At 42.7% G+C, this 25987-nt stretch overlaps 1 protein-coding gene across 1 annotated transcript in view; it reads left to right on the top strand.

Annotated features, from left to right (window-relative positions):
- SVEP1 (sushi, von Willebrand factor type A, EGF and pentraxin domain containing 1) overlaps positions 1-25987 on the top strand; it is a 143395-nt gene that overhangs the window by 22545 nt on the left and 94863 nt on the right. The window contains exons 3-8 of the mRNA XM_083353768.1: positions 11548-11706; positions 12854-13033; positions 18805-18984; positions 19770-19967; positions 24154-24272; positions 24874-25003. Coding sequence (XP_083209894.1) covers positions 11548-11706; positions 12854-13033; positions 18805-18984; positions 19770-19967; positions 24154-24272; positions 24874-25003 — 966 coding nt within the window. The remainder of the gene's footprint in view (positions 1-11547; positions 11707-12853; positions 13034-18804; positions 18985-19769; positions 19968-24153; positions 24273-24873; positions 25004-25987) is intronic.

The following is a 25987-nucleotide window of genomic DNA, read 5'->3' as shown; positions in this document are numbered from 1 at the left end:
AATGCCTGTAGGGGCATCCTGAGGGGAAGAGCTGAAAGAGTTTAAATCCAGGATGTACTGTGAGGGGTCTGTAGATATTTTCTCTATAGATTTTTTTAATGTGTTGTAGCACACTTTGTCCAGTATGCTTACAAGATCAACCTCACCAGTTTTGCATAGATAATGACCTATAAAGCCCTAAATGGCGAGGGTCCGGGATATTTGAGGGAACACCTGCTGCCGGCATCAAGCTCCCTTCGTCCAGTGCGCTCCTACAGGGAGGGTCTTCTCAGGGTGCCGCCGGTTAAAGATTGCCGGCGGGTAACACCCAGGGGTAGGGCCTTCTCAGTGGGCGCGCCTGCCCTTTGGAACCAGCTGCCCGCGGAGCTTAGGACTGCCCCCGACCTCCGTTCATTCCGCCGCGACCTGAAGACCTGGCTCTTCGAGCTCTCTGGCCCAGGCTGAGAATTTTTAATTTTTAATTTTAACTGGGTTTTTATTTTTTCTCAGGGTTTCATTTAATCTTTTTAAATTTGTTTTAACTTTTGTATTGATTTTCTTTTAAATATCCTGTAAACCGCCCTGAGTCCTTCGGGAAAGGGTGGTATATAAATATATATATAATATAGCAACTAAAATAAACAGAAAAACCCTTTTAAAGCAAAATCTTAAGTTTACTTTTCGTAATCAGTAGTTCAATCATTATTTTGGCTCTTCTGGCATGCTGCCTTTATTTAAATCATGTCTAGAATTAGAAATGTTGGTATGGTTTCAGTGTCAGCTTTAGGCCATTCATAATCCTAAGGAAAAAATCTATTTTTATCATTAACTCAGAGGTCTTTAGCTTCAGTTTTGTCCCAAAGGGCATAACAGTATGCTGGAAAAATGGTGTATTTATAACATAAAATTAATTGAAAAGTAATACTTTCATGAGCCCAGCCGACTGAAAGCAGATATATTTTAAAACCTTTGAAGGAGGTTATGCACTCAGGAAATTACAATCCTGATTAAAAGAAACAATTGAATTATTGAATTAAGAAATGCATTGTGAATTATGCAATAAGTGCTGTGATGTTTACTCTTCTGCTCCAACAAATGGGTTTCTTGGAAAAAATAAAAACCTTCTAGGTTCACTATCTTAAAATGTTTCAAACAAAAGGAGATTTGATACTATATCATAGTACAATTTATTTATTTTTGTTTCTGTAAGAAGAAATAAAGCTCATCCCATGGTAGAATATGGGCAACGTAATAAATATGAGCAAGATTGTCTTCATTATTGTAGTTGATAGTCCCACAATACCTGAAGTAATAGGGAGTTCTCTGAGATGTCCTCCATCTCTGCTCCCATTCTACAGTTATTTACAGTTAATTATGTTCTTGTGCAATTAGCTGCAAATTAATTAAAACCAAAATTTATTAGACTTCTCTGTATCCAAATCTTTCTCAAATGCTAATCAAAACTCTCTGGCTTGGTGGTCCAGTTAGTTTTATTAATTTAGGTTATCCGTTTAAAAGACTCACTGATGGAAATTTTATTATTTATTTATTAAATTTGTATGCTATCCATCTCACCTAGAGGCGACTCAAAATGGCTTACAATCAATAAAACACCATGATGAAACATTAAAGCAATAAATAGTAGCAATAGCAATAGCACTTCGACTTATATACCGCTTCACAGTGCTTTTACAGCCCTCTCTAAGCGGTTTACAGTCAGCCTATTGCCCCCAACAATATGGGCCCTCATTTTACCAACCTTGGAAGGATGGAAAGCTGAGTCAACCTTGAGCCCGTGAGACTCGAACTGCCAAACTGCAGGCAGCAGAGGTAGGCTGCAGTACTGCATTCTAACTACTGCGCCACCATGGCTCAAATTTAGTAAAACTGGTTTAAAATTGGCAAAGATGGGGAAGAAGGGAGCAAGATGCACATAGGGAGGAAGTGGGGTCTTATCTTAATCCATTAACCACCTCCATAATTGTGGTCCCAGGCCAATTGGCAAAGCCAGGTCTTCAAGTCCTTTCAGAAGGCCAAAAGGGTGGGAATAAATCTTACCTTGGGGTGTCCAAGCTTCCAGAGGGTGGGCTCCACAGCAGAAAAGGCTTTTTTTCTGAGCCCACCAATTGGAATTCCTTAACCAGTGGGGTCCACTGCATGCCCCTTCTGCCTGTGTGGGTGAGGCACCCCAGTTCCACTGGGATAGGATGGTTTCTCAGATAACTTATGTCGTTGAACTTACGTCAGATAACCTCAACTTATGTCATTAAGTCATTAAAAGTAAGAATCAACACCTTGAATTGGATATCTTTGATTTTCTGTTAAATTAACCTTTTTCGAATTACTCCTAAATACAGAGTCTTATGCTGTTGTCTCTTTATTCTACTCACTTCCTTTGAAGAGTCTAAAATATTACTATTTTGATGTTTTTCTACAGGTGGCTTTAATTCTATTTGACACAGCCTGTAGGGTTTTTTTTACATCTTTCAGGCTCCATGCCACACCTGAGATTTTTAAAGTATCCCTGGTATGCATGATGGGTTTGCTTGGTAAAAGCTACAACAAGGGCAGATTTTGTTAGAAACATCACTGCTTTCCATGACCCCTAGTCGTTAGTTGTACTGTGTACAGATATGACAAGCTCTCCTTCCATCTCCTTTCCCCTGGCCTAGAAAATGTATCAGATGTTAAAAGGTACAACTCAAAAGGGCTATAAGGTAAAGGTAAAGGTTCCCCCGCACATGCGTGCTAGTCATTTCCAACTCTAGGGGCCGGTGCTCATCTCCGTTTCAAAGCCGAAGAGCCAGCGCTTGTCCGAGGACGTCTCCGTGGTCATGTGGCCGGCATGACTAGACGCCAAAGGCGCACGGAAGGCTGTTACCTTCCCACCGTAGTGGTCCCTATTTTTCTACTTGCATTTTTACGTGCTTTCGAACTGCTAGGTTGGCAGAAAAAGGGCTATAAAAATAGATAATACTTTGTCTATCCCACAGAGTTCATTTAATGCTGCCATAGGTATCATTGCATGAATACGCAGTGCCCTTCATGGCAACCAAACTTTCCCATAGCTTCAGTACTGTAACCTCTCTTGATTTCATAAATAAGCTTTTCAACAAGTGTAGATGTTGCTTTGAATCAGTCTCTAGAGACATAGACTTGCAAAATGTTTATAGACATGCGCCATTTAAAATGTTTATTTTTTTAGCCATCACAGGTTAGATGATTTAATTGAGCTTGAGGAATATGTTTCTAGGAGACAGAAATAAGCCTTTTTGTCACATGTTATGTTATTTTTTTTCATTTTGTCTTTAGATGATGTATCAGTCTTACTTTATAATTTAGTTTACAAATTCACATTAAATATTAGTGTAATTGAGAAAGTGTGTGTATGAAGATCAAAATTCTAAAATAATATTCTTTACACATAGACAGTATGAATATTTCCATAGGGAAATTGGAAGTAATCCTAGTTGGAACCTTTCAGTTCATTCACTGCAATGACTGATATTTAATACATCATACATTCATTAAAAAAATCCTATTCGAACTACTGTAAATAGAGGATGATGCTCAAAATCCAAAAAGGGCAAGTAAAGTTCAAGGAAATTGCAACTTTGAGCTTTCTATCCAGATGGTAGAGGAAAAGAGAAGAAAGAAATACTCAGACAAGGAGAGAGATATTGAGAGATACTTTCCTCCAGTCCTTGAAGTAGCAGGAAAGTTAACCCAGTATGCTTGGCACTGTCTCTTTTGCTGGTCTTTTAATGGTACCCAACCTTTTTGGCACCAGGAACCAGTTTCATGGAAGGCCATTTTTCCTTGGACCGGGAAGGGTTTGGTTTCAGTTTTGCTTGCTTGCCCAGCTGTGTGCTCATCTCCAGCTGTGTGGCCTAGTTCCTAACAGGCCATGGATTGGTACTGGTCTGTGGCCTGGAGGTTGAGGACCCTATTTTTAAATGGTCACAATTTACATTATGAATGAGTGCATGGAAATGCTAGCTAATTAGACCTGTTTAATTTTTTCCTCATGAATATATTATCTAATTTTAGAAAGACTACTGAAACGTCTTCTCTATACAGATTGACACTATTTTTTTAAAAAATCAGTGCACTTCAAAGCAAAGGAATGATAGAACATAAGCCCCTTCTTGCATTTGGTAATTTACAATTGAATTGAAGTCATTATGCTATTAAAAGATTTGCTCTTTCGCTTATTGCTGTTGCTGAATCCAGTGTATTCAGTGTGTGTGTGTGTGTGTGTGTATTGAAATAGGATGAAATTTTGTAAGAAAAAGGAAATTGATCTGACTATAACTACTGTATTGTAAAATAGGCATGGATGTAATAAATCATCCGCTACTACACAGCATCTGTTTTTGCTAACGTGCTCATTTCAGAAACTGATGATATTCAAATTTTGGATTAATTCTTTTGGAATCAACTCTACCATTTTACATTAAGCTTATTGTATATAAATTGTATTGGCGTTCTAATGTAAAATTTATTTTTAAATCTAAGCATAGCACCAAGCCCACAAAGATAATCCTAATTTACATTCTGCTAAAATTGTATTAAATAAATTGTAATTTTTATAGATACTATTAAAGGGCTCTCAAACAACATTGTATGTGCTGCAAGAACCTGGATAACCTGGGCAAATCTGTCTTAATGCAAAGATTGTGGCCATGATTTGTGTAGGCTTGCAAAACATCAGCCTCCATTTTGTGCAAGTGCACCACACAATCCAACATGGAAAACATCAGTTTATTCATAAATTCCTGGAACAAAACTCTTCTACAACTGCCTGAATTATCATATTTGGTAGCAATGCTTAGTTAGTCCTAAATTTTGGTCAAATGTTTGTGAAGAAATTGGGAAAAATCATCCAACAAGCATTCATAACAAAAACTTGTTTTGCTAAGTTGTTATCATCCCTTAACGGGGGCACGATGCCTCAGCAGTTAAAGACTGAGCTTGTCAACTAGAAAACTGACAGCCCTAGTCCAAGTTCAAAACCTGAGTACTGTGAGATGGGGTGAGCTTCCATTATTTGCCTCAGATCCTGCCCATCTAGCAGTTGAAAAGCATGCAAATGGGAGTAGATAAATAGGTACCTCATAACATGAGCCTTGGCGTTTAGTCATGCTGGCCAGGTAACCAGGAAAAATGCCTTCAGACAACCCTGGCTCCCTCAGCTAAGTAGAGATGAGCACCACCCCCTAGAGTTGGACACGGCTGGAGAGGAGAAACCTTTACATTTATGTTTTATCATCCCTTCAGAAAAATGTAGCATTTTTTTTAAAAAAAATCCAAGTCCATGGTTCACTATTACAAAACTCTAATATATAATAATATATTAATATATTATTATTTTATAATAATGGGGAGGGTATTATAATGGGAAATTTGCTTTGGCCAACTATTACGATACCAAGCAAGTATAGTTTATTGAAAATGCTCATCATTTCCTAATTATATTTCATCTATTATATTACAACCATTTTTTTTCAAATTCTATTTTTTTATTTTTATCTTTTTTTCTTCCTTTTAATAAAAATTAAAAAAAAACTATTCCAAAGCAGATAGTAAAATAAGTTAGGCTTCACTCTCATTGGGAAATTTTAATATTTCATTATGTTATTTTTATATAGGTAGTTTTTTAAATTTTCTTGATTCAACCTTAATGTTGGAATTTATTAATGAAATTTTCCTTTGATCTCCTTTTCTGCTTTTTCTATCTATGTGTGTGTTAATGGGCGTGTGCGCATCCGCACAGTGAATTTGCTGATTGGTCTAAGCAGTTATTTTTTTTTTCCTTTGAAATTCTCCACCAGCTGGTAGAGTAAATCTCTTCACATTTTTGATGTAGCAACTCCGCTTTGCAAAAGAGAGATACGGTGCAAAAGAAAGCATAACAATTCTACAGCAAAGCGAAGGAGATACAAAAGTCTTTAATGTGACCAGCTGTTAGCATGTGGAGGAAAATGACATAGAAGGTATTGTGTAGTGGGTCCGACGCAAGAGAGACGCCAGCCGGTGTGTGAGTTCAGCTCTTTATTGGAAGGGGAAGTGAACTGAGGAATGAGGGCTACCTGGCCTCCTTATATACCTGGCCAGGTAAGCTAACAGCCAATGGGGTTGGCCCTAGGTTTCCCGCCAAAACTGTCCAGGCCAACGCCCCCTGATGGCTGTTGCTATGCAGATTCCTCCCCCCTTAGAGAAGACCCACATAACAACAACAACATGCAACTACTATAACTATGGGTATATATATTAAAAAACAGTGGTGTCCTTGTGTGAGGGTCACTTTCACACATAGTCCGACAGGTAGGCTGGTGTCCTGTGTGGATGGGTGGATCGTCTGGGTGTGCTTGGCCCCTGGGCTTGGACCGTGGGTTCCTGAGGCCTTTGTGCAGGGCTGCAAGGAGCCGGCATCAGGAAGTTCTCCTCCTCTGGTCCCTGCCCTGTGACGTCCTCAGCTGGGTTGACCCCTCCTGGAGTGTGGTCCTCCTGTTGATCGTGTGCGTTGAGTTCAGGGACGTGTGTGACGCGCTCAGGGGCGTGTGTGACGTGCTCAGGGACTCTTCCTCTGAGCTGATCGATGTGTCGCCTTATGCGTTTGTCCCCCTCCACCCCTACAATGTACGAAAGGGGTCCTGTTTTCCCGACCACTGTCCCCGGAACCCAAGGATGTCCAGCCCCATAGTTCCTTGCCCAGACCAGGTCCCCCAGGTTGAGGACCCTGTGTGTGGGTGATGATGGCAATGGTGATGGTAGTGATGCTGATGGTGATGATGGTGATGTTGCCCTACCGGTTTCGGCTGCTACCCGGTCTGGGTATAGGCGGTCCAGCTTGGTGATGAGGCGCCGTCCCCATCGCAGTTCTGCTGGGCTCTTGCCAGTAGCCACGCATGGTGTTGTGTGTTGGGCTAGTAAAAATTTGGCTAGTCTGTGGTGCCAGTCCCCGCTGATGATGCGCCGGAGTGCGTCTTTGGTCGTCCTTACCATCCGTTCGGCCTGTCCGTTGGTAGATGGATGGAAAGGCGCAGAGGTGGCGTGCCTAATCCAGTTCGCCTTCAAGAGCGCCTGGAAATCAGCAGCAGTAAACTGAGGCCCATTATCAGACACAATTACGTCGGGGAGGCCGTGTGTGGCAAAGAGAGCTCTGAGCACCTGGATTGTCCTCCCCGAGGTCATGTTGGGGACAGGGACTACCTCTAACCACTTGGAGTGACTGTCCACCACTACTAAAAATAGTTGACCCTGGAATGGCCCCGCATAGTCAATGTGAATGCGGGACCATGGCGTGTGTGTGGCCTCCCACCAGTGTACTGGTGCATGTGGCACTTCTGGCCTGGATCTCTGGCACGTATAACAGGCCTTGACCCGATCCTCAACCTCCTTGTCCAACCCGGGCCACCAGAGATAGCTCCTAGCCAGTGCCTTCATCCTGACCACCCCCGGGTGCCCTTCGTGTAAGGAGTCCAATACCCTGGCGCGTAGTGCGGGTGGAATGATGACCCTGCTACCCCAAAGGAGGCACCCTTTGTGTGTGGAGATTTCATCGTGTCTAATGAAATAGGCCTGAAACTCTGGTCCCGGGGATTTGTCCTGCCACCCTGTGCAAACCCATGAGTGCACCCTGCCCATGATGTTGTCTGTGGCTGTGTGGCTGGCAATGTCCTTGGCAAGAACTGGGCACTCGGGTAGTTCCTGCAGGGCTAGGATCTGTGTGGCTGGTGCTGGGTCTGGGTCGTGTGTGTCTAGGGGGAGCCTACTTAGACCGTCTGCGTGGCCCATCTCCTTCCCTGGCTTGTGTACCAGCTTGCAATTGTATGCTGCAAGGAAGATGGACCACCGGAGCATCCTGGGGGACAGAATCTGGGGGGTTTGCCTGTCTGTGGTGAACAGGCCCAGGAGTGGTTTGTGGTCCGTGAATACAGTGAACTCCCTGCCATATAAGTAATCGTGGAATTTCTTGATTCCTGCCACGATTGCCAGGGCTTCTTTGTCTATTTGGGCGTAGTTTCTTTCTGCTCCAGACAGTGTCCTAGAATAGTATGCTATGGGGACTTGTGCCCCGTTGGGCTCAAGGTGGCTTAGGACAGCGCCCACACCATAAGGGGATGCATCGCAGGCGATACAAATGGGCTTGGACTCGATGAAATGGGTTACTGTGGAGTTGTCCGACAGCAATGCCTTCAGGGCCTTGAAGCTCTGATCATGGGTGGCCGTCCAGGCCCATGTTGCCTGTTTGTCTAGCAGCCTGTGGAGCGGTTCAGCGATGGCTGCCTTGTGTGGGAGGAATGTATGGTAGAAATTCAGCAGACCCAGGAATGCCTGAAGCTCTGCTTTGTTCTTGGGTGTGGGTGCTAGTTTGATGGCCCTCACCTTGGATTCTGTGGGGTGGATTCCCCTGGCGTCTACTCTGAACCCCAAAAATTCTGTGGAAGGAACGCCTATGCTGCATTTTTCCTTTTTGGGTTTGAGGCCAGCTGTGCGCAGCCTTGCCAGCACTTCCCTACGCCTCCCTGCCAGTTCCTCTGCTGATGCTCCTGCGATCAGGATGTCATCAAAATAGGGGCAGACTCCTGGAATGCCCTTGAGTGTCTTTTCCATAACCTCCTGGAAAATGCAGGGAGCAACGCTGACTCCAAACTGCAGCCTGTTCACCCGGAACGCCCCCCTATGGGTTACTATGGTTTGGATGTCAGCTGTTTCCCTAGTGACCGTGAGTTGCTGGTACGCCTGTGCAAGATCGAGCCTTGCAAAAATGGCGCCACCTTGGAGGGAAGCGAGAACGTGGCTCACCGCGGGAACCGGGTAAGCGTGCGGGTTTAGGGCGCGGTTCACCGAGCACTTATAGTCGGCGCAGATCCTTATTTCCCCGTTGGATTTGAGGGAGGTCACGATGGGGGTTTCCCACTCCCCTCCATCTACAGGCTCTAAGATTCCCTGGGCCACCAACTTGTCTAGTTCGCGCTCGATTTTGTGTTTGAGCGCAAAGGGACTCGCCGCGGCGGGACCCTAATGGGGGAGACGGTCGAGTTAAGCTTGAACGATATGGGGGCCCCGGTGTACTTGCCTAATGACCCGTTGAAGACATCGGCGAACTCCCGGCAAACGGCCTCAACGGAGTCGCCCTGGATCCGATGGATCCCGGATACTGAGATTCCCTGGGCCTCAAACCAGTCCAGCCCGACCAGGCTGGCTCTGCAGCCCTCTACCACTACAACGTCCAGGTGCCCTTCGCGACCCTTAAACCCCACTGACATGGTGGCCTCCCCCTTCACCTTGACCGGCGAATTCTGAAAATCGGTCAGGGTTAATTTAGTAGGCCGTAATTTAATCCGTTGCTTGCTCCGGCTAACTATGTGGTTAAGGGTCTCGTCCGAAATAATCGAGACCGCTGATCTGGAGTCAAGCTCCATGTTGCAAGGGACACCTTGCAAACGGATTGTTAATCTAATTTTGGGTTTGAGCAGCCAGCGGCTACCCGTGTGGTTAATGGCCAGCCGGCTCTCGACATAGCCAATTTTTGTTTTGGTGGGGGCCCCAGTACCTTCGAATGGCGGTTCCTCCGGCTGCAGCTCGTGGAACTCCTCTCGGGGGCGGCGGCTACGGCAGACGGCGGCTATGTGGCCTGTTTTCTTGCAGGCCCGGCACGTGGCAGACCGGAACTTGCAGAGGCTGCGCATGTGGTTCCCACCACACCCTGCGCACCTCTGGGGAACGGCAGTGTTGCTGGGAGGCCTGGGCCTGTCTGGGCGTCTGGCTCGCTGGTCGGGGGTCGACTTCCGCTGGAGGAGGTCGATGCTCAGGTCGTCTTCCTCTGTGGCCCCTTGCCGGTGGACGCTGGTTGCCTGGTTGCCGGGCCAGGTTCCCTGGCAGGTTTGGACGGCCCCGCAGGCCGCTTCGTGGGCTAGGATGGCGTCCTCGGTTTCCTGGAGAGAGACCTCCTCTCTTTCGAACAGGCGCTCCTGCAACCGCCTGTCGCGTAGGCCGCAAATCAGCCGGTCCCGTAGTCGCTCCTCCAAATTTGTGAACCTGCAAGCGACGGCAGCTTCCCGTAGGGCGGCGAGGAAGTCGGCACCGGTCTCATCGGGGCGCTGGTCCCTTTTCTCGAATTGTGACCGTGCGGCCACCTTGGAGCGCCGGGGCCTGAAATGTGCGTTGAGCCTGGCCACGAGGTCTCGGTACGCGACAGTGTTGATGGCCTCCTGGGGGAACAGGTTCGTGGCGACTTCCAGCAGCGCTGGTCCCCCAAGGCAGAGCAGGGTGGCCGCCTTTGCACCATCCTCCGATATCTGATTGAACCGCATGTACAGTTCAACGTGAGCCAGGTAACGGGTCCAGGTTTCGGGGCGGCGGGTCTCGAATTCGCGGGGTTGTCCGGCTCTAGCCATGGCGGCAGTTGGTCGTGGATGTGGCGCTTGGCGTTGCCGGTTCGGCTGGCGGTCGTGGGGGGAAGAAGGAAAAATGCCTTTCCCTTCAGTTCGCGGAGCGTTTCCCCAGTAACTTCAGCTCTTGGTCGGCAGCAATCCCACCTTCGTCGCCACTATTGTGTAGTGGGTCCGACGCAAGAGAGACGCCAGCCGGTGTGTGAGTTCAGCTCTTTATTGGAAGGGGAAGTGAACTGAGGAATGAGGGCTACCTGGCCTCCTTATATACCTGGCCAGGTAAGCTAACAGCCAATGGGGTTGGCCCTAGGTTTCCCGCTGAAACTGTCCAGGCCAACGCCCCCTGATGGCTGTTGCTATGCAGATTCCTGCATACATAACAGAAGGATTATTTCCCACAGTTAACTGAGTTCCCTAAAATATAAGCATTTTTAATATGTCGCCTCTTAAATACATTCTCTTGGTATCGATTTTCCCTTCACGTGGAAATCGGTTTTTAAAAATGAAACTGGGGAGGAGTTAAGATACAATCCATTGGGACCAGAGGAAGGAGATGAAATAAAGAAATATAAGTTATTAATTTGAAGCATAAAATCTAAAAGCACAAAAGAGTTTGTATAATACAGACTTCCTAGGTAAAGGTAAAGGTTTCTCCACACATGTGTGCTAGTCGTTTCCAATTCTAGGGGCCGGTGCTCATCTCCATTTCAAAGCCGAAGAGCCAGCGCTTGTCTGAGGATGTCTCCGTGGTCATGTGGCCGGCATGACTAGACGCCAAAGGCGCACGGAACGCTGTTACCTTCCCACGGTAGTGGTCCCTATTTTTCTACTTGCATTTTTACGTGCTTTCGAACTGCTAGGTTGGCAGAAGCTGGGACGAGTAACAGGTGCTCACTCTGTTACGCGGCACTCGGGATTCGACCCGCCAAACTACCGACCTTCTGATCGACAAGCTCAGCGTCCTACGTTAACTGTTTCTTCTCCCAAAGAATGACTGACTTGATTGTGATGTAGCCTACACATTGATGTAGGCTGTGAATAAAACGCACAGGGTCCTCTGTCATCAGTTTTGGAAGTTAGGGAGCAAAACTGCAGGTATTGCATAAAACTGTCATGTTTTACGAGCCTAATCCTGGCTTGCCTTTATCGTATACATTTTGCTTTATAGCCTGCCCATCTGGAACTTACAAGCCTGAAGGATCACCAGGAGGAATAAGCACCTGCATCTCATGTCCTGATGAGAGTCACACTTCTCCACCAGGAAGTACTTCTATGGAGGACTGTATATGCAAGGAAGGTTATCGTCCTAGAGGTAAATCGTGTGAAGGTAAGCAATTTCTTAAAGAAACGGCTCAGTTGAAAATTAACGTCATGAGCAATGCTTCCTACTTGAATTTGTCCACCTGGAATGCAATATGTATTTCCATGGAATCTACAAAGATACATTTTCCTTCGTATCCGAAGTGCATATGGCAAACCACAGGACCACCAAATAGTAACACGCCTGTGACCATCACCTAAATGCCCCCTTGTTTCTGAATATCTGGCCCAAGGATGTACATCACATCATTTACGGGATGATTTCCTCAAGGGTGTGTTGTATTGCCAATTTGCATCTCCCTTGTCCCTTGCAAATGCTCATGGTTTCCGATGTCCATGGCTATACATTGTACCGAAGGAGCGGACAAAAATTATTTTAGGCATTTTTTTTCCATTTGTTGCACTCTTTTTAAGGCACCTTCAGGAGCTTTCCAAGAACGTCAGGATTTTAGGCAGACACTTTCAATGCCCTTTGAAATGCAAAAAGACATGAATGGAATAGAAGTAACATGACATGCGCAATCAATGGATATTGATTGTAAGATAGTACAAAGAATTTTTTTTCCAATTTTTGTTTACTATAATCAGTTTAGGAATAACATGAAGGACAATAAAGTTACAGTCATTAAGTTAAGTGAATATCTTAAAGTAGATATTTAATATCTGGAAGAAATACCTATTGAACTCACTGCAGTTCTGAAGTTCTGAATACAGGTAGTCCTCGACCTACAACAGTTCGTTTAGTGACTGTTGAAAGTTACAACGGCACTGAAAAAAGTGACCATTTTTTACACTTGACCCTTGCAGCATCCCCATGGTGATGTGATCAAAGTTTAGTTGCTTGGCACCTCACTCATATTTATGATGATTACAGTATCCCGGGATCATGTGATCACCTTTTGTAACCTCCTGACAAGCAAAGTCAATGGGGAAGCCAGATGCACTTAAACAACTGTGTGACTAACTTAACAACTGCGATGATTCACTTAATAGCTGGCAAGAAAGATAGTAAAAATTCATTTAATAAATGTCTCACTTAGCAACAGAAACTTTGGGCTCAACTGTGGTCGTAAGTTGAGGACTACCTGTACAATATTGTGTTGTGTTGTGAATCATTATAACCATTTCCTTACTGTTGTATATATCCTGATTAGTGGTCCACTGCCCTGAGCTGCACCCTCCAGAAAATGGCTACTTTATCCAGAATGTCTGCAATAATTACTTCAATGCTGCTTGTGGAATCCGATGTAAAACAGGATTTGATCTTGTTGGAAGTAGCATACGACTTTGCCAGCCAAATGGTGCATGGTCTGGTTCAGAGACAACTTGCAGGGGTAGGAAATTTTATTCTGGAAAAACAGTCCCCTCTCTGTTGTTGGGTTGGCCTTTTAAAAAAAAAACTTTAAAACTTTCTAGTTGGGAAGAAGAAGCACAGTTGTTCTTATTTGCTTAATATATTATTACTTCATTCATGCATGCAGTAGAATTGATATGGAATATAAAATATCAAGTTTCATTCATATGCAATGAATCACATTTGGATTACTACTTTTTATGCATGTATTTTATGCATATAACGTTTGAATACAACTTTAAAGTTATATCAACAAGTGACCAGGGGAAAATTCTGGACAGCCAAGGAAATATGTGATTGGTTATTTCTCCCCAAAGGACTGCTTCAGAGGGAAATACCAACCAGTTATCTTAACTGCACTAGGACTAGAATCAGGATCGTTAATCTTCTACACTTTGTATGGGTAGGGTAATATTGTACATCCATTTTCACGTCTCTCAATATATTTGAAGTATGAAGAATTTTGGAAAACACTTTTTTGTCTATTTGTACAGAAAGGCTTGCTTGTCTGTGCCCCAACTTATATTAATTTTGCATTGAGCTCTGGGCGAGGAAATGGCCTACTATGATTTAAACGAAGGAGCATATTTGTTCATTTTACTGTTTTGACGTACGAACTAATCAAAGAGTGTAAACGTTCAATAGGAAATTGAAAATACTGCTTGTGCCGATAATCCTCCCTCCATATATTGCAACCAAGACTTCCAAAATCTGAATATATACAAAACATTAATCAACAAATATAGGCAGTTGTCATTCTTTTAGAAGTAGATTCAGCAGTACAAAGACAGCAATTGCACGGAGAACTCAAAGACAGGGACTTGTATTCTTCTTTACTGGCTATAGTAAAATTATTTTCAGCAGGTATTTACAAGACCCCGGCTTCTACCCAGTGTGGTGTTTCTTCTTCAGTCTGTCTCCTAGAGACAATTTTCCTCTTAACTCTCTTTCACATCCTCCCTCTTCACTACTTCTCCCTCCTCCATTTCCAAGATTACCAAGAGAGGCAGGGCTTTTTTTCTCATAGAACGCTCAGAACGGAGTTCCGCACCTTTTTTGGATGGAACCTTGTAGGGTAGGCAAGGCAGGTTGTATGACATGTGTGAGTTCCGGCACCTTTTTCTTTTACAAAAAAAGCACTGAAGAGAGGATAAAAGGAAAGAGCATGCCGGATTTACCAATGAGTGTGCTCAGTGCTGCTCATCCCCCTTTCCTTGGATTCACTCAGCCAATCATTGTCTATGTTTTCCTTTGTTGGGGGGGGGGAGAAAACCTCTCTTGGAAGTCTTCTGCCCAAACCTTCCCCAAAGGCCAGGGCTTCACCAAAGAGGTATGATCCATACTTAGCTCTTCTCCTTCTTTCCCATCTTGGATAAAAATGACCTTGCTGGGATTTTGCTTCTCTATGTCTTCAGGTAAGACATCCATTGACTTTTCTTCTGTCTCCAACCAGGAACCAATCACTGCTTCACGTACTCACATTGACTCTACTGTCCAACATTTCTCTACAAGCATTCCCTTCTAGAATAGTCTTTGTACTTTTCATTTTTCCCCCTCATTTCTCCCCTGTTTGTTTTTTTTCCCCTCTCCTCAGTCTCCATTTTTGGGTAGACTGGAAACTGTAAACCTCAAAACTTAGGCCTAGGATATCTGCAGGACCGTCTGCTGCCGGGGACGACTTCCCATCGCCCAGTGCGCTCACACAGAGAGGGCCTCCTCAGGGTGCCATTGGCCAGACAATTTCGGCTGGCGACGCCCAGGGGGAGGGCCTTCTCTGTGGGAGCGCCAGCCCTTTGGAATCAACTCCCCCTTGAGCTTCGGATGGCCCCGGACCTCCGGTCCTTTCGCCGCGACCTCAAGACATTCTTTTTCCATCAGGCTGACCTGGATTGATGATGGGTTTTTAAAAGTCTTAATTTTAACTGTATAATTAATATTTGGGGCTGTTATTTAATTTTTTTTTAACTTTTGTACTGTTGGTTTTTATTGTTGTTAGCCGCCCTGAGTCCTCTGGGAGATAGGGCGGCATATAAGTCCCATAATAAATAAATAAATAAATAAATAAAAAACCTATACACAAGGATAGACCAATGGGAATGCTGTCTGCCTCCGCCCCACGACAGTACTGACTAGTAATCAGGTCAATTCACTGGCCTTTGTGACAGACAGTCAAGGATCGAATTGAGCTGCTTCTCCCTTTCTTCCCTCTCAGTTTGCCGACTCACTGCAGCACAACACAGGCCATGAAAAAAACATCTGCCGCAACATCCTTATTAAAAATGTAAACTTTATGGAAATCATTGTCAATGATTACCCTTGCAGTGTTTTTCTACATTACTGATTCTTCCTCTATTAACTTCAATAACGGGGGGGGGGGGGTTCTCCCAAACGATCATGTTTAATTATTTACTAAATAATAGACCTATCAATAAAACAACGTGCAGTATATTTACAAGTAAATAGGTATACACAACTATTTAGAGGACGTGTCTGTTAACACTATATTGTAATAAATAATGGATTCAGGCAAAATTGCAGTCAATACTGACTTGGTCTGTCTTACGTTTTTTTTTGGGGGGGGTGGTAATGCCTTTAAGTCAGTCTTGATTCCTAACAACTGCCTGGACTAGTCTCTGAGGTTTGTTGGTGACATTTTCAGAAGTAGTTTGCCATTGCCTTCTTCCTGGGGCTGAGAGAAAGTGGCTGGTTCAAAGGCACCCAGCTGGCTTTATGCCTAAAACAGAACTTGCAATCTCCTGGTTTAAAGCCCAGTGCTTTTAACCACTGCTGTTCTCCAAACTGGCTGTGCCTTACCTTACTTTCTGAGGTTTATAAGATGTTCCAACCGTAAGCTGCCCTGATGCTCACATTCCATACTGCAATTCAACTGAAACCTAATACAGGATAGAACTAATACTAGTATGTAATGTCACAGGGACCATATCTCAAGATAGTTAGAAATCTAATCCCCATCCGATCCCCCAAGGCCTTTCAGAAGAGCCCAGTCTTTATGGCCTTTTGGAATCCTAGCAGAATTGGAACTCTTTTAATATCTTATGATATGCTGCTCTGGGTGGAGAAAGGCTGGAGCAGAGAAGGTCCCTTCCTTTGAAACTGGTCCCTGTGGCAAGACTTCCATTCCAGATCTTATTAGGCAGACAAGTTCAGTTCGGTTTTGTAGCTACCCAAGTGTATCCATTAAACTGCTTTTCCCTTCATTATTTCTGTAGAAACTGTATTTTCTTCTCATTTGTTGTTTGAGTTAATGGAAATGAGTTAGTAAAAGATGTCATATGTTTTGGTTTTAACATCTAGCGCCGAATACTCTTGCTTCTTTATTCCATTAATTGCCTTGACAGAGTCTGAAAGATAACCAGTTTTATCCTCTCTGATCTTGGTTTTCCAACAGTATGTACAGTTTTTAGTACTGTTATTCTCAACTTAAGAATGTGGCTCTTCTCCACTTATACATTAATGGAGCATGTTTTGAACAAGTGGGATATCAAAGGAATAGTTTATAGACCATCACATTAACCTCAAGAAAAGCCTTTGTCCCAGATTTTGATCGTGTACGTTATGAAAGGAAACAGAGAAATGTGAATTTCTTCAGGCAATACTAGTCTGCTTTGTTGAATGTATATAATTCATTTTGTATGCTCTTTTAGCAAAGTATGGCACACGTATGTCACTAAGCACTACTTAGCATGCAGCTAAAGAACACACAACAAAGGCCAGGCAAAACTCTGGCCAAGAAGTTAGCAACTGGTCATTGTTTTACACACGCACTTACTCATTGCGTTGTGGGAATGCTTGAGAAAAGATGCTTTGTAGAACATGGGTGCATTGTGCAATTCTTTCTGAAGCTTTAAAGCAGCCATGTGTTTTCCCAGGCTGCTGCAATTGTTCAGATCCATCCCTGCATACTCAAAGTGAAATGGCTGAGTGTGCATGTGCACTCAGAGATAATTGGGAACACAGCAGCCATCTGATCCTGGGAAGATGATTTAAGCAAATTCACAGTGAGGCGCCTAATTTTTTGCTGTATGTGTACATGCGCAAATGCTATAACCCTGCTTGTATTACATACCTGAAATACTGATGTGAATATGCTATAAGCAGAATACCCACTATTGTGAAAGTAAATTAACTAGGATAATAAGATTCATAATACAGAAAATAGATGGAAGAGCATGGAAATCATTTTAAGAGTCCTTTGTGTATTGTGAAATCCACAGGGTGGTTTTCATTTCATTTCTCTGGGAAGATGATTCTTTGACAAATGAGGTAGAGTTCCAATCACTGCTGAAGCCAGGCGTGGGAGTTGTAGAGAGCCATTGTACTTTCAGATATTGAGCATCTGCCTGTATTTCATGCCTACTTGCTTTTGTTAGTGCTCTGTCATTGACACATCTTTGACCTGTCACTAGTTCACTTCCTGTAAAGCTGATTCCAAGTTTGGCACATGGAGGTTCTTTCTGCTCACTTTGGCAGTTCTCAAAAAAAAACCACGAAGAAAAACAAGTTCCTCTGTTTATTTCTGAACAATTTTTGTAATATTTTTGTCTCTGTTGCAACATGGTAGAAAATTAGGCATCATCATCTTACATCAGATTTTTCTTAAATCCTGACTTCTGAAAGCCCTTATTCCTATGGGGAAAAAAACCCATTCTGTTTTGAAATAATAGTTGAAAAAGTTACACCTGTTAAGAAGTCAATAATGAGTGATTTCCCAGAAATATCCATATAAAGTATTTCAGGACATTCTTCAGCCATTTGGTGGTGGGGAGAGAATAAACTCCAGTGATGCTTTAAGCAGGTCTTCTTGAGCTGAGGTTTGGCTTGTTCCTGCTTACATTCCTTGCACTATGGGGCTCCTTTTTTTATTTGATGGATATTAAAATAAAATTGCCTGGTTTCTAAACCCTTAGATTTTTTTTTTTAAAAAAAAGAAGCTTGAAGTTTGCTGTTTATGACATTTCTTGGACCTAGGGACTGACTCTACTTCGAAGAGGCAGGATATGGGTTTTGAACCGCCCTCTTTCATTCCCGAATTCAAAGGTGCCTCTTTCAAAAGTATATGAGAGAACATTTGCCACAAATCTATATGAGACAGAAATCAGTTTAATGCACTATTTTTAGCATTTCCCCAAAGAATGAAGTGCCAAGTACTGTAGAAGGAAGGCTAATTAAAAAAAGAAAAAAACCTTAAGATAGCAGAGCTAGAGAGAGAGAGAAAGAAAGAAGAAAAGAAAAAAGAAAGAAAGAAAGAAAGAAAGAAAGAAAGAAAGAAAGAAAGAAAGAAAGAAAGAAAGAGGGTGTGAGTAAAAATAGGTAAAATAGTTTGCATTTTTCTCCTAATATTCCAGTATAGATGGAGATAGTTAAAGAGGAAACATAGTTGGGGGAAAAGGTGAAGATATGTTCTCACTTTCCAGGATCTTAGGTGTGAGAATAATACTCCAAGGTAAGATACTGGTCGTGCAAGACAGTCTGATATTTCCAGGATAATATATAGCTAAAATTCTCTTTTGCAGTTGTTATCCTGTGAATATCTCCCAAGATTAGAGATCTATTGGGAGTTGAAGATATAATATTCCAATCTGCACTCTACATCTGTTGCATATAGTTTAATTGAAGTGTGTGTATATATTTACACAAAAGATGGACATGATACGTATATCTTACTCAACGTACTCTTAGTATTACTTACTCTTACTAAAAATGCTTACACATGTATTTTAACCTCTGCAGTTCGCACATGCCCCAAACTCTCAACCCCTCAAAATGGTCATATTAATTGCTCATTAAGTGAGATCTCTTATAAGACAGCATGCTTATTCACTTGCAACGAAGGCTACGAACTGGAAGGCCACAGCAAGCTTACCTGTCAAGGCAACTCTCAGTGGGATGGGAAGGAACCAAAATGTGTCGGTATGTTTCAAATGCACAATGTATATCTTTAGTTCCCTTTATTTTTTTTAACAAAATTTGCTTGGTTGCTATTTCCATATAATTTACCATACAGGCTTCAGCAGCCTTCCTTTATGTCCTTTCACATCATTTTTTAAAAATGTATTACAGAGGGTACATGTTGGTAGTAGAGAACTGTGGATGCTTGTTATACTATACAAGCCAGAAAAGGGGGGCCGGGGGGGGAACTGATTTTTAACCTTCCAGTACTTCCAGAGAGGAACTTTCAAGACATAATTGCTGGTTATTGTACGCAATAAAAACATAAAAATTATAACAAGTTAGAATGATCAATATTGATTTTTCTCTTACACTTCATATGCAACATTTACTCAAGTTTTCATATAAATATCTGCATTTGTAAGGTGGCCCAATGCTGATGCTGAGCTTGTCAGCTGGAAAGTTGACAGCCTGGGTTCAAGACCTGAGCACTGCACGACAGGGTGAGCTCCCGTTACTTGCCCCAGCTCCTGCCCACCTAGCAGTTTGAAAGCATGCAAATGCAAGTAGATTAATAGGTACCACTTCGGTGGGAAGGTTCCGTGTGCCTTAGCATATAGTCTTGCTGGCCATTTGCACTGTCTTCAGGCAATGCTAGCTCCTTCTGCTAAGAAACTGAGATGAGCACCACCCACTAGAGTCAGACATGCCTGGACAGGGGAAATCTTTACATTACCTGTTTGCATTTGTATATGAAATGTGTTTTCAATTTGTGCACGTTGACCAAATGTACTCTCTTTTTCTAGAGTTGCGTTGTCCTGCCTTCCAAAAACCAAAAGGTGTTATTGTTCAACCTTCTATTTGTGGGCTTGAACAATCAAAATATGGGACTATGTGCAGGCTCAGTTGTCCAAATGGATTCCTTTTGTCTGGGGTAATGGAAGAACTGAGGTGTTTACACACTGGAAAATGGAGTGAAAATGTGCAGATAGCTTTTTGTAAAGGTATGGATATTGATAATAATTTCCTCTGGTTAAAAGAGAAGAGTTTTAAAAATGTCTTGAAGAAAGGTATTATAATAATAATAATGTCAAGATTAGAGAAGCCAAGATAATTAGATATTGAGATAATTAGCAATAGTACCGTATTACCAATAAAAAAAATCTTTTTTGTGTGTGTACATGTTAAGGGAATGGAGGATACGGAAATAGTTCGAACAATTCATAACCTATATTTTGGTTCTTATTTCAGATACCTTTGTTTTTATTTATTTATTTTATTTATTTATTTAATTTATATACCGCCCTTCTCTCAAGAGACTCAGGGCGGTTAACAGGGCAATACATAAAAGACAGATACAAAAGTTAAAATTATTAAAACATGATTAAACAATGCCCATAGTACAAATAGTACAAATTTAAAATTAAAGTCATAATAACAAACCCACCCCATCCCATCAGGCCAGGCCCGCTTCCTTAAAGAGATGGGTTTTAAGGTCACGCCGGAAGGAGCGGAGGTCGGGCGCCATCCGGAGCTCTACCGGAAGATGGTTCCATAAGTCCGGTGCACCCACAGAGAACGCTCTCCCCCTGGGGGCCACCAGTCGGCATTCTTTGACCGGCGGCACCCTGAGGAGGCCCTCTCTGTGGGAGCGTACTGGGCGGAGGGAAGTTGACGCCGGCTGCAGGTGCTCCCCAAGGTATTCTGGACCCATGCCATGGAGGGCTTTGTAGGTCATTACCAACACCTTGAACCTCACCCGGAAGACAACTGGCAACCAATGCAGCTCGCGGAGCAAAGGTGTAACACGGGAGTATCGGGAGACCCCCGACACAACTCTCGCGGCTGCATTCTGTGCCAGCTGGAGCCTCCGAGTGGTCTTCAAGGGTAGCCCCATGTAGAGAGCGTTGCAGTAATCAAGACGAGAGGTCACGAGCGCATGAGTGACCGTGCGCAAGGCATCCCGGTCTAGATAGGGCCGCAACTGGCGCACCAGGCGAACCTGGGCGAACGCCCCCCTAGTTACAGCTACAATATGGTCTTCTAAAGAGAGCTGTGAATCTAGGAGGACTCCCAAGTTGCGAGCCCTATCTACAGGAGGTAATGACTCACCCCCCATAATGAGGGGTGGGATATCCTGAATATCCCGGGATGCCGGTACGCACAGCCACTCCGTCTTGTCGGGGTTGAGACGAAGCCTGTTCCTCCCCATCCAGACCCGGACCGCCTCCAGGCACCGGGACATCACGTCGAGGGCATCACTGGGGTGGTTTGGGGTCGAAATACCCAACTCCAAAACCACGAATGATCTCACCCAGCGGCTTCATGTAGATGTTGAACAGAAGGGGCGAGAGGACCGACCCCTGAGGGACTCCACAAGCGAGAGGCCTCGCGGTCGACCTCTGCCCCCCCGTCAACACCGACTTTTATTATGTTGGTGGTTTGAAATGAACTTACATTGTTATTTGAGGGAGAGAAAACTTAAACTGGATAAAGCCAGATACAATAGAAGTAAAACTTTATCTGTATACAGTATAAATATTAGCCTGAAATTATAGCTTTGTAGTAGCACTGTTTATTTCTGCTAAAAGCTAACACAAATTTATGAGACCTATGTCTGGCATGTAACAGAAATGATATTTTTCAATGCCTCAGTTCCATCTTCCCTTTTTAGCCTTAGCTGTGGTGAAATGTTACATTTGCAATAGGCTTAATCCTAGACATCATTACTCTTTTGGCCCATTTGAAATTGCATTTTGCAGGTATTAACACAAAATCGCGATTAAGTTATGCACTAACTTCTGTGATGGATGCGACCTTGCAGAATTGCAGAGAAATTTAATACAGGTGTTATATATTAATTAAAATCCACAGTAGTGGAATAATTAATGGACTTACTTGGCTTAAGGCAGTTATATATATTCTAGACCTTACCTATTCTGCACAAGTCTTCATTACCCAGTGGTTTCCTGGCAGGTGGCATGTTGCTAGTTATTTATTTGGCCAGTTTTTTTAGCCTTTTAGAGAGGTGTTTTTCAACCTTGGCAACTGTAAGATGTGCGGACTTCAACTCCCAGAATTCCCCAGCCAGCACTTGAAGTCCTTACATCTTAAAGTCACCCAATATAAAAAAACAACATTATTTTACAGCATGATCCATTCTTCATCTTATAGAGTGTAACAGTTCTTCATAGCTTTCTGTTTGCTTCCATTTCTTCTTCACATTCCCCCGTTGATAGGGCTCGCAACCTAGGCGTCCTCCTGGACTCACGGCTCAATTTTGAAGACCACATAGGAGCCGTGACCAGGGGGGCTTTTGCACAGGTTCGCCTGGTGCGCCAGTTGCGTCCCTATCTGGACCGAGACGCCCTACGCACAGTTACTCATGCGCTTGTTACCTCCCGTTTGGACTACTGTAACGCTCTCTACATGGGGCTGCCCTTGAAGACCACTCGGAGGCTTCAACTGGTGCAGGATGCGGCCGCGCGAGTTGTAATGGGGGTCTCCCGATACTCCCATGTAACACCTCTACTCCGCGAGCTGCATTGGCTTCCGGTTGCCCTCCGGGTGAAATTCAAGGTGCTGGTTATTACCTATAAAGCCCTACATGGCCTGGGTCCGGGCTATTTGAGGGAACACCTGCTGCCGGCATCAAACGCCCTTCGCCCAGTGCACTCCCACAGGGAGGGTCTGCTCAGGGTGCCGCCGGTGAGAGATTGCCGGCGGGTGACACCCAGGGATAGGGCCTTCTCAGTGGGAGCGCCTGCCCTCTGGAACCAGCTGCCGGTGGAGCTGAGGACTGCCCCCGACGTCCGATCATTCTGCCGGGGCCTGAAGACCTGGCTCTTTGAGCTCTCAGGCCCAGGCTGAGGAGAAATTTTTAACTGGGGTTTTAAGTATACAGGGTCAATTTAATATTTTTTTAATTTGGTTTTTTAACTTTTGTATGGTGGATTTTTTAATTCCCTGTAAACCGCCCTGAGTCCTCAGGGAATAGGGCGGTATATAAATGTAACTAAATAAATAAATAAATAAATAAATTATATCCTAAACCTGGTTTTCTTTTAATTTGATTTTGTTTAGTCTTTCTTCAGTATTCTGTGCTTTCCTGGCCTTTTACAGCAGTGGTCTCCAGCCTGTTTGGCACCAGGGACCAGATTCATGGAAGACAATTTTCCCACAAACGGGGAGGGGGAGGAAAGGTTTCACACAACCTAGATCCCGTGTGTGTTACATAGCCCAGTTCCTAAGAGGCCACAGGCTGAGAATGGTCTGGAGCTCAGGTGTCAGCATTGCTTTGCAGTACCTTCTCGTCTCAGAATTTCTTCCCAGTTCTTTATACAGACAATCTGAATTGGGACAAATGTTCTTGGGGCAATTGAAGAATGAAGGAAAATCAAAGAAGTTAAGCCATTTATCAACATTTTTGCCACAAGCACAATGCAATTTCAATTAAATTGATGTTTTTCTTTTTTTGACTAGAGAAATTATGAATCCTGCTACATGGGTATTGTGTATATGTATTATGATGCAATTGGATTTTAGAACTGCATTGAATTATGTGATTACTGTGCACTCTTGCCTAATTGAAATGGAGATTATTAATATAATAATTGCAAAAAGTCTGAATGCCAGGGAGATAAAGACTTTGTTTAATGGCTGATTATATTGTTGATGTGTTCTAAGATTTAGGAAGTAATCCCAAACAAAATTTGGTTATTTCTAATTACTGTAAGGTGATCTTACATCTTAAAATTTAAAATGCAAATCCTATAGCTATTTTTGTAGATATCTTAGATCGTAGGATTTATTTATTTAGTTTAGAAAATTTATATAGCCGCTTACTCACTCACAGTGATTCTAGGCAGATACTTGTTGTTTGTCATGAAATTGATAATTTATAAACAATTGTTGCTTCTAGATGTAATTCTCTCTTCTGTAAGCAGACAAAATGTTATTGACATATGATTAAAAAGAGTACAAGGACTGCTGTTAGGTTAAAATAAAAAATAATGGATCTGAATTTCAGAAAGCTCTGTTCAGGTTATGAATAATTAGCTCAGTATAATATGTGTAGAATTTTAAAATTCTTTCATTTCAAGTTTCATTTCAATAGATTGTTTTTTTCTAAAATAGTTGAAAATGCTTTTTAATGCACCTGCTCAAATTTTTCCTATATATTGTATGCAGACGTTGAACCTCCACATATTAGCTGTCCAAATGATATTGAAACATCCACTCTGAAAAACCAGAATTCAGCAAATATTAGCTGGCAGATTCCAGATGCAGTTGATAATTCTAGAGACGAGGTAAGCAAACATTAGAATGCAAACTATGTTTTGCATCAGCATATATGTTAGTCATTATTGAAATAACACAAGCTTTGCACTTCCAGAAATTACTACATTAATTTCAAATGATGATGGAGATGATTAAGCCAACATTTTTCTTTTTTCCTCTTGATTTAAATCATTTGTGAATTGTATAGTAATAGTTCATCAGTACAGGAGGATAATAAAAGAACGAGAGAATTGTTTTATTTTTTTTGTTGAAAAAAAGTGTTTCTTTTGTGTTTTTTGCTAAATAAAATAGCTGCATGGATTTGCTTCACCAATGTAGATGGTTTTTTTTCATCAGGGCAAGTAGTTTGCCTCCATCATTGCATGTATTTTATATAGCATTCAAATTGCCTTTTAATCAACGTGCTACAGTTTTTCATGGAGTATTGCAACATTGTCACCAAAGATCATCTTTGAATTAAGGAGGACCTGAAAGCATTTGCAAGGAAGAAATCCATGCTTAATCTTAATTTCTTGTTCTTTGACAACAGAGATCACTAGTTCCTGATATTTAAGTTTAGTCTTTGCTAAGAATTTACCAGTATTTCATCTAAGACTGATTCTGTTACAGGTGCTAGTTCAGGTTACTCCAGCCTTTATACCACCTAGCCTTTTCCCAATTGGAGAAGTTGATATTACATATACAGCAGTTGACAGAGCTGGCAATGAGGCAAGCTGCTCTTTCAAGATCAAAGTGATTGGTGAGTGTTATTGAGAAAATATATATATGGTCTAGTATCTTCGATTAAATTTGATGGCCCCCTCCCCACCCTAGCACCGATTAAATCAGGGGTGTCAAACTTGCAACGTCACGTGACATCTCATGACGTATTGTGACTTTCTTTTGCAATGACACATCCGGCCTGCAAGCCAGCAGTTTGACACCCCTGGATTAAATAGCCATACATATATCTGAAAACAGCCTACCCTTGCATTTTGTTGCATCTGTAAGGAAATAAACTTCCTGTTTTGTAAGCATCCTGTCAGTATGCAAAACTACCTTATGTTGAAAGCTGTTATTAATACACTCATGGAAAAGTATCTTCCCTTTTAAGAACAGTGAAGCTAAAAATCTTTCTTTAGAAAGAGTCTTTAAACTGGTTCAAATACAGCAGCCAGGTGCCAATTAAACAGTGTAACTCTGATCTTCTTTCAATTGAATTAGTTAACCTTTGTTTACGAATAAAAATTCCGGTGTGTTTCTTGCTTTAAGAACATCTTGGTTTCATATAAATAAGCCCTGACTTTAGAATTGCTGCAAGAGCTCTGCATATTATGTTATATGCGTATTTTACAAGTAGTCCTTGACTTGCAACTGTTCATTTATCAACCGTTTGAAGTTATAACAGCACTAAAAAAAAGTGACATGACCATGGGGTCAAAATTCAGCCATTTGGCAACCAGCATGTACAGTGTTTACGACAGTTGCAGCATCCTGAGGTTATATAGTTCATTTAGCTATGGCAGCGATTTGCTTAGCAACCATGATGAAAGAGGTCATAAAATTCAGTTATGACTCACTTAGGCTTGCTTAAGAAATTCTGCTCCCGACTGTCATTGTAAGTCAAGGTTTACCTCTATTATATTCTTGGACCATGAGTAAGGTTAAGAATTACAGACAGGACTGCCTTGGGCATAAGGTCAACATTTGCATTTTGATAAAACAACGATGGATAACTTTTTGG

The sequence above is a fragment of the Vipera ursinii genome (assembly GCF_947247035.1).
Source record: "Vipera ursinii genome assembly, chromosome: 2".
NCBI lineage: Eukaryota > Metazoa > Chordata > Lepidosauria > Squamata > Viperidae > Vipera > Vipera ursinii.
This window is presented reverse-complemented; position numbering and strand designations above follow the sequence as displayed.